General features: G+C 35.0%; 1 protein-coding gene across 1 annotated transcript; it reads right to left on the minus strand.

Annotated features, from left to right (window-relative positions):
* Positions 1-491: 491 nt before the first annotated feature.
* LOC107823498 (4-hydroxy-tetrahydrodipicolinate synthase, chloroplastic) lies at positions 492-7816 on the minus strand (the record flags this gene model as incomplete). The annotated part of the gene is given in 5 exon segments (NM_001326120.1): positions 492-526; positions 4769-4789; positions 5041-6145; positions 7261-7344; positions 7709-7816. Coding segments are annotated over 3 exon segments (1080 nt in total). The 5' UTR covers positions 7777-7816.
* Between the last annotated feature and the right edge of the window lie 321 nt (positions 7817-8137).

The following is an 8137-nucleotide window of genomic DNA, read 5'->3' on the forward strand; positions in this document are numbered from 1 at the left end:
GATAACTCCCTCTTTCTTGTCCTTCTACTTAAGGTTAAGGGGCAAAGAGAAGCGCTTTTGCTACTGAGAAAGCGAACATACACCCGGTACCCAGCTTCCCGTAAACGATACGACAATGGAAGCTCAGTGAGCTTTTCAAGATAAGCATGGTATGTCAAAAGGTTCGAGACTCCCAACAATGGGAGTAGTAGAGCTATCTATCTCTTCGAAAGGGTTGAACACCGTGAAGTCCACCCTTTTAGCCTAGAGGAAATTTTTAAGCAACTTTGTGATGAATCATTTTTTTAGTCTTCATCATTTACTCCCCTTTATTTTAGTAGGCGCCAGTCTTCTTCATCTGGCCGCATTGCATCAATATGTTTACTATCAGAGCTAAAAGAGTTGGAGGGAATGAAATAGCAATAGCCGCTACTTCTGTCTGCGGCTATCTTCTCCTAAACCTGGATCTCAGGAGAACAAATGCTTGTGCAGGAAGGCGCGGGAAGGCTCAGCATCAAAAATAAGTAAGAAAAGGCTGAAAGCCTTGTCTATTCCTCCAAATACCATTTGCCTTTTTCTCAGCCGACCAGCAAAACATCCGGAAGCTCGTAGCATTGGTCCGGCACAATTCCCAAACTTAAGAAGCTGGGGGCGTGCCCGCTGGCCCCTGACCTGCCTCCGATTACTGAAAGTGAATTCGTTTTCAATTATCCTAAGCCGGCCTCATTCGACAAAGAGCCCATGCAGGACTTGTTCGGAACTATTGGAATGATTCAGTTACCATTCGATTCTTCCCAAAAATTGGATGGGGGTCATGCTTCTTGCCTCTTATTTCAAACTCAAGCTCTTTGGCTTTATTAGCGTCAACTGAGGCCTCTCTTTGATCATTCCTGTATTTCGGAGCGTAGCACGCACGCTCTATGCTTTTCGCCAGCGTAGAATACTTGACTTTTCCATGTGCAAGACCACAAAAAGCTTATTTGAGACTACTAAGGCAGGCGGTGGACTCTTTCATTAGGTAAGGGAAGCAGCTTTTCTAAGAAGTTCTGTTCCTATCAATAGAAAGAACCATGGCAATTAGGATCTCAAGACGCAGCAACACCTATAATGCAAGGAATAACAGACTTACATCATGGCACGAGCGGAGCAAAAAGAAAGCAAGGGGAATCTGTTTCACTATCTGCTCTTACTGCTCTCGTTGCCGGTGTGTTTCCCGCATTCCTCTCCCCACGAGCTGCAGATCTCAATCTAGCGACGGCATCTGGAACCACACTGCTGCCGCTGCCCTTCGGGCACTCCTAAAACGATCTACTAAATAACGGAGAAAAGGCTATGCCCAAAAGGGGGTCCGTAGTAATATCCTAATTCGGCTACCTCTCCCACTCATCAAGGCAGACATCAGAAACGAAACCCTTTCTTTGGTTTCTTTTAAGAACCTTTCTCTTCTTTATTTTTGTTTTATCCCTTCGACGAATTTCGGCTATGACCAATGCCCCACTAGCTAAATAGGCGTAAGAAAAAGTTAGTGCGAGCCGACATGCTCAAAATTACCTTTTGAACTTCTTCCATATTAGGAGGGCTCGTAAGCAATACTATTAGTAATCGACTCTATAGCTTCTTCAATAAACGCTGGTTTTTCGATCAAGTTTTGGCGGTTACATAGATGATAACCGGCTTATACAAAGGTTTGTTTGTTGGAATCTTCTTCTGTCAAAATTTCTCCTGTAATCTATCTCTCGATAAGAAGCTTTCTTTTGATCCGGGTTAATCTCGACTCAGCGAGTGAAATAGGTTTTGGTATTCCTTCTCGAGCTTCTATTTCTTCCGTTAAAGGAGATTCGAGAAAAGATGGAATAGGAAGACGTGTTTCCAGAACGAACAACCGATGCTTCCTTGGCCGTGTGGAACATGGATTAGCATTATGACATTTAATTTAATTTAAAATTTATAAGATAACTTTTTTAAACCGAACGATAGTAAATAAAATTCTTTTGAATTTGAATGGAAAGAAAGAGAATATTTTATAATGATATAGCTAATTACCCTATCTTAACTAGTAAGGTTTTGACAAAAAATAAAATAATTGAAAGATAAAAATAACATCCCTATATTAGCTAATTATAAAGATAAAGATGGAGTATCACTAGTTCATTCAGATAAAATATAAAATAAAGATAATAAATAAATAATACTCAAAAATATTATTGATAAATTTTAATATTAATCTAAGCAGTAGAATAAAAAAATAATGAATAACAATTTTCATTACAAGGAAAAGAAAAACTAAAATCATATATTAATGGGAGTTGTGGACAATAATATGAACAACTCTAAGTTATGGGTAATGCAATAAGGTGAACAAAGAATAAAATAAAGAAGAAAAAAATGTAAATAACTAATTTAAGCAGTAGAGAAATATAGAAGGATAAGACTTATTTGATCTTTGAGAAGAGAAGATTTTTTAAATAATAATGAGATAAGTCGTATTATATGGATAAGATACGCATATTTAAAACCATTATAATAAATTAAACTAAAAAATATAGATAATTGATATAATTTCATAAATTAAAAATATAATTTAAAATCTTATATAATCAATTTAGATGGAAATTATCAAACTTCCATATAAATAAAATAATTATATAAATTTTCATAGTAGATAAAATAATATAGGAAGAAGGAGGTATAAATATAGTGTGAGTAAATTGATACTTTGAATAATTTAAAAATGAATCTATATCTTTTGCTCAATTAGCATTTCAGTTTTGAGAATCAAAATGTGTAATGTATGTAGTTTGAATTCGAATAATTTTAAAGTGATTCTCAAAAAGAGAATGGTCATAGAAATATAGTTCGATTCGATCAATTTTAAAGTAACTCAGATAATATTGGAAGGGAGTTAAATCAATTATAAATTTACACAAGAACATAGGAACTGGCGACATACATTTTTGTGGGGGTAATATTTTAAAGTATTAAACTACTCAGACATCAACTAAATTAAATGTCAATTGTGTTGCCTTACGGTGAAATTAGTTATCCAATATTTTTTAAATTTATTTTATATCTCAATTGTTTGGAAGCAATACATACACTTTTTTTTATATTAATGCTAACAGTTGCTATGCTAAAATGGATAGGAAGGGGAGGATGAATTCTTCTGTAATGGCTCAAGTATGGACTATGACTTCTTAGCCCATTGTTGATACTTATGTTCTCTTAAATTGTACGAGTCAATCAATTGAGCAACCGTTGTGGTCGGTATATATGTGTCAATTAGAATGAAATAGATTTGAAAAGGATAAACATACAAATAAATATAATTGCATTATTTGGGGTGGCTATTTACACAAAATAAAGTAAAATACAAAAATATAAGGTAAGATTCATTTAATTCAGAATTACCTGTAAGATTCATCTTCTTTTATGATACGTGCATAGTAGCAGAAAAATATTTAAAGTAGGTTAAAATTTATTTAATAATAAAATATTAATTATTAGAAAGTGAATTGCTAAATAAAATTGAAATTCATAATGCCGATTAATTTTATCAAATATTCTTACTTACAAATATGATATGAATAATCCACTATGTCCCAAAGCTATTATTTAAATTGTTAAAAGTAACGTGACTTTAATTGTGTGGTTAAAATTGAAGCGATATTACAATTGTAGAGCAAATTACGATCCAACTGTTCTATATATGGGTAACTCCCAAAAGTTAGAATGTGTTGGTTGTCAATAAATCATCATGTATGTATATATTAATTTGTCATTGAACAATTTTAGGTTGGTAAAAGTTGATATTGATGTGAGAAGTCATTATGTTGAGATAATAATATAATATATTTTTTATAATTTAAATTAAGATATTACTAAATATATTTATTAGTTATTACTCTATTAGCACTTCACTCTGTTTCATTTATATGAGTTAATTTGATTTGGCACGGAATTTAAAATCGAAAAAGAAGACTTTTGAAACTTGTGGTATTAAAAGCTTTGTGGGACCATGATATTTGTGTGGCTATAAGAGCTTTTCATTACGAGTAAAATGGATACAATAAAAAATTTAAAGCTAAATTATTTTCAAATATAGAAATATGTTTTGAAACGGACTAATAAGAAAAATACTTCTTGTAAATTGAAAGTGAAGAAGTATTTATTTTTGAATCATATTACACTTTTATTTGTTTGTATCGCGGACTATATGTGAGGTTATAATATTTAAGTTTATGCCAATAGTTATTCATATTTTATTTTTTTTAATTTGTAACATTTAGAAAGATCATTATATTATCCGCACATCGTGCGGGTACTGATAATAGTTTGACAAAAAACACCCATAAACCTTCCCACCTACTATTAAACCAACCTTTGTAGCTTTGTTGAATCATCTTTAACCTTGTGAACAAGTCCCCGCAAAAAAACAGCTTAAAATTTTAGTAATTTCCCAAATCTACAAATGATAAAGCTTTTTGAGTTGCGTAAGGGAATGAAAAATAAGATGTCGGCTTTGGTACTGGTGGAGATGAAAACAAGGTAATATTGTTCAGACGTGAACTTTCGTGAATTGAAGGTGGTATAGATAATGGAATAAGCATGGCCATAATATGAGTAAGTGGAGATCTCGTTCAGTTTCTTAATAGCTGATCATTAGTCAACAAGGGCAAATCTCATTCAATTTCATAACAGCAAGCGTAAATCTAATCTCAATTATTGACAGAGCAAATTTAGACTTTCTCATAGCTCAAGGGAAAATTTGAACTTCTGCCCATAACTTCATAAGACATTGCTCTCTCTTTTTCCTTATTTTTATTTCACCGGTGGTGTTGGAGGTAGCCAACCTAGCTCAACTGTTTCACCAAGTACTTGTTATCTCTCTGTGTCTAACAAAGTTTAGGCAGGTGGAAAGAAATAATCTAATAGAATTTGAACCTTGGTATCTAAGATCTGCAACACTACTTGGAAAAAAGCTGGAGTACTTTGGACATAGAAAAATGACCAATACACCAAAACATGCCGAGGCAGGGATACAGACAACAGAAGAAAAGATCTAGTCCATAAGCTAGTAGATATAATATACATGCCTCCCAAGAGAAAGCGGAAAAGAAGTATTAAAGCTGTCAATGCATGGTGAAATACAACATAAAAGAAAGATACCTTCATGTCAAGAAAATTTCAAGCAAAGCAGCTAACAACAAAAACCTACTTCTCAACACTACATGGGAAAAGCTAATACCGACCCACCAAAATGAAATCATTGTCATCCAAAATTTGGACATCTCTCTCCCCTATAAAGTTCTCTCGTCCAATTTCCTTAACAATTTTCACAAACTCCTCTCTCTTTGCCTTTGTAAGTGGAACGTATGGAAGGCGAAAGACTGGCCTCACAACCCCAAGTTGAGCTAAAGCTGTATTTAGAGCAATGGGGTTTGGTTCATGAAACAGCCATTCCATCAAAGGCATCAGCTTTGAGTTCAAAGCAGGGTTCTTTCCTCCAAACATCAGTTCTCTCATCAGACCGGGAACCAAGTTGCTGGTAACAGAAATAACTCCTGTAGCACCATAATCCCACCTTGAAACATGGCATTCATCATCATTGCCACTCCAAACGACAACCCCATCACTTGTATACTGCTCCACCCTATCATTTCCAACACACTCTTTGACACCAGCAAGGTTAGGGCTCTTTGCCATTGTCTGAATTACACGTGGAGGGATGTCTTGACCAGTTCGTGATGGCACATTATAAATGATAGTAGGGCCCATAGGGAGCACGCTTTCAAAGTGAGAAATCAAACCCTCTAAGGAGGTCTTGCCATAGTAGGGATTAATGTGAAGAGCTGCATGCATACCTACAGCAAATCCCTGTTCAGTTGCATGGATTGCTTCCCTTGTGGAGTTGCTTCCAGTGTTCCCGATGACTTTGATGGACCCTCCAAAACAATTGACTGTGTGACCAATGAGCATGATGTGTTCATCCCAGCTCATCAATTGACCTTCACCTGTAGTGCCACCAACTATCACACCCTCAGCGCCATTTTCGATTTGCAAATTTACTAACGTGTCATAAGCCTCAAGATCGAATCTGCCATCCGGTAGATATGGGGTTTTGATTGCAGTGATCAATCGAAGTGCTTTTATGTCATCGGCGAACGTCCTGCATAAGAGAAGGTTAACTAAATTCGTGTAAACATTGCGTCTTCATGTATCTCTTACAAAGTATTAGATGCTCATATTCAATTAATAGCTGATCATTTTAACTAAAGTTACAAGTTTATCCATTTCCCATGCATGTATCATCTATTGCTGCTAATAGGTAATCAGAATAAGAAGATAATGAGTGACCCGTTTTTCTCAAAAACAGCAATATGCCAATACCTAAGCATAAAATAGTACTAGATAGTTCCTAAGGATATCTGTTCACAGAAGACAGACGATATGAAATCCAGAGGTGGACCTCACTACAAGGCTAGGAATAACATACCAATCACAAGAACCATTCATCAAATAACACACACACACACACATTGAGAGCAACAATAAAACTATGCTCAAGCCACCACAAGTGCCTTCTATCCTAATCCCTTCTTCCATAATAATACGTTTTGCTAGCTCTGAAACTGTCAACTATACTATTAAGTCAACCGTGTCTTGCTATCATGGTTAACATACTTTTCTTTTGTAAGTATAAATTGTGAATATATTACATTTGTTTTCCTACCATCTCATCTAAACACTTATCTTCAAATAGAGTTAACTGTCCTTTGCTTTTAAACCCCCTGCAGCCTGTGGCTTTTCATACCCTTTTTGCCTTTTACAACTCTGGCAATAATCATATGTTAATTGCATTTATATGTCAATAATCAGATACACTTATGTTTTCTCAAAGAAACTGTAAGCTCATTGAAGCAATCCCACCCCCACTCCCCCACCCCCAAAAACAATAACCAAGACCACACACCCACCAAAAGAAAGAAAGAACCAAGCACTAGCTTAAGTATCAAGTTGCAACGTTAAGGCTCTCTAGCATACACAAACAAGCAGCACCAAAAGTGACATGAATCCAATATGCACAGACCGGTTGAATTAGTGACCAGTCAACTGAGCAACACCTAATTAGATGTCATTTACCAAATCAACTCGGAATAATAAGATTACTGAAGGAAATAGAAGGAAAATGAAAAGGAAAAGGAAAAACTTCTTTTATGCCAAGATTACATAACCCCGAATAAACTCCATAGAAGTCCGTAAGAAACTAAAATTGCATATTACCTATTTTTAACTTCATTACTGCGCATTGGGAGATGAAAACTTGGAATTACTGCTGCTCTCGGGGACCTCCATCTTGTAGTCCTCCTGCTCACAAACAACAGAAACAGTAATCATTTAGCAGTACGTAATTTACCCCTCAACTTATCAATTTTCTGACTGCAGTAAGCTAATAACTTGACCATCATCGGCAGAATCAAATCAACTTGACTTTCGTCGGCAGAATCAAGTGAGCTTGACTTCACAAAAGGACGATAAAGCACAAAAATTAAATGAAAACTATTCTATTTTTGCTCTCTAAAAGAATCATCCCATCAGTTGGCTATATTAACAGCTTGTTTGGATGGTTTTTATCAATTGTATTGTATTGTATTGTCTTCTTAAATACGATGTTCTTTCTTCCGAAAAATCAATTCTAATAGGATTGACGAATTTGCCTCCGGCACCATACCTCTTCGTTCCGGCAGCTTCAATGCTATCTGCTACGAAATGGCAGCGACCTATAATTGATGATGACATTTCTCCTTCCCGGAGACGTAAATGGAGAGATGAAATGAGAACGACGGCGAGTGAGAGAGGACGCGATAACGAGACCAGGTAAGAGCGCTTAGGTTATACTATCATATATGCTATTCTATTCTTCTATGATAGAATTTATAGCAGCCCTTTTAAAAATATTTTTGCCAAAATATAAAAACCATTTAGACTACATATTAATAGAAACTTTTTTTTCTAAATATAATCGTATTTAGTATAAAATATTTTACTTCCAAAGTAGGACTATGGAATACCATGTGAGAAATTGAAAGAATATACTTTTACAGGTGTACTCTATACTAATAAGTATAAAATTTAAACACCATACAAATATTAATAAATG

This window comes from Nicotiana tabacum, chromosome 13, assembly GCF_000715075.1.
Source record: "Nicotiana tabacum cultivar K326 chromosome 13, ASM71507v2, whole genome shotgun sequence".
Lineage (NCBI taxonomy): Eukaryota > Viridiplantae > Streptophyta > Magnoliopsida > Solanales > Solanaceae > Nicotiana > Nicotiana tabacum.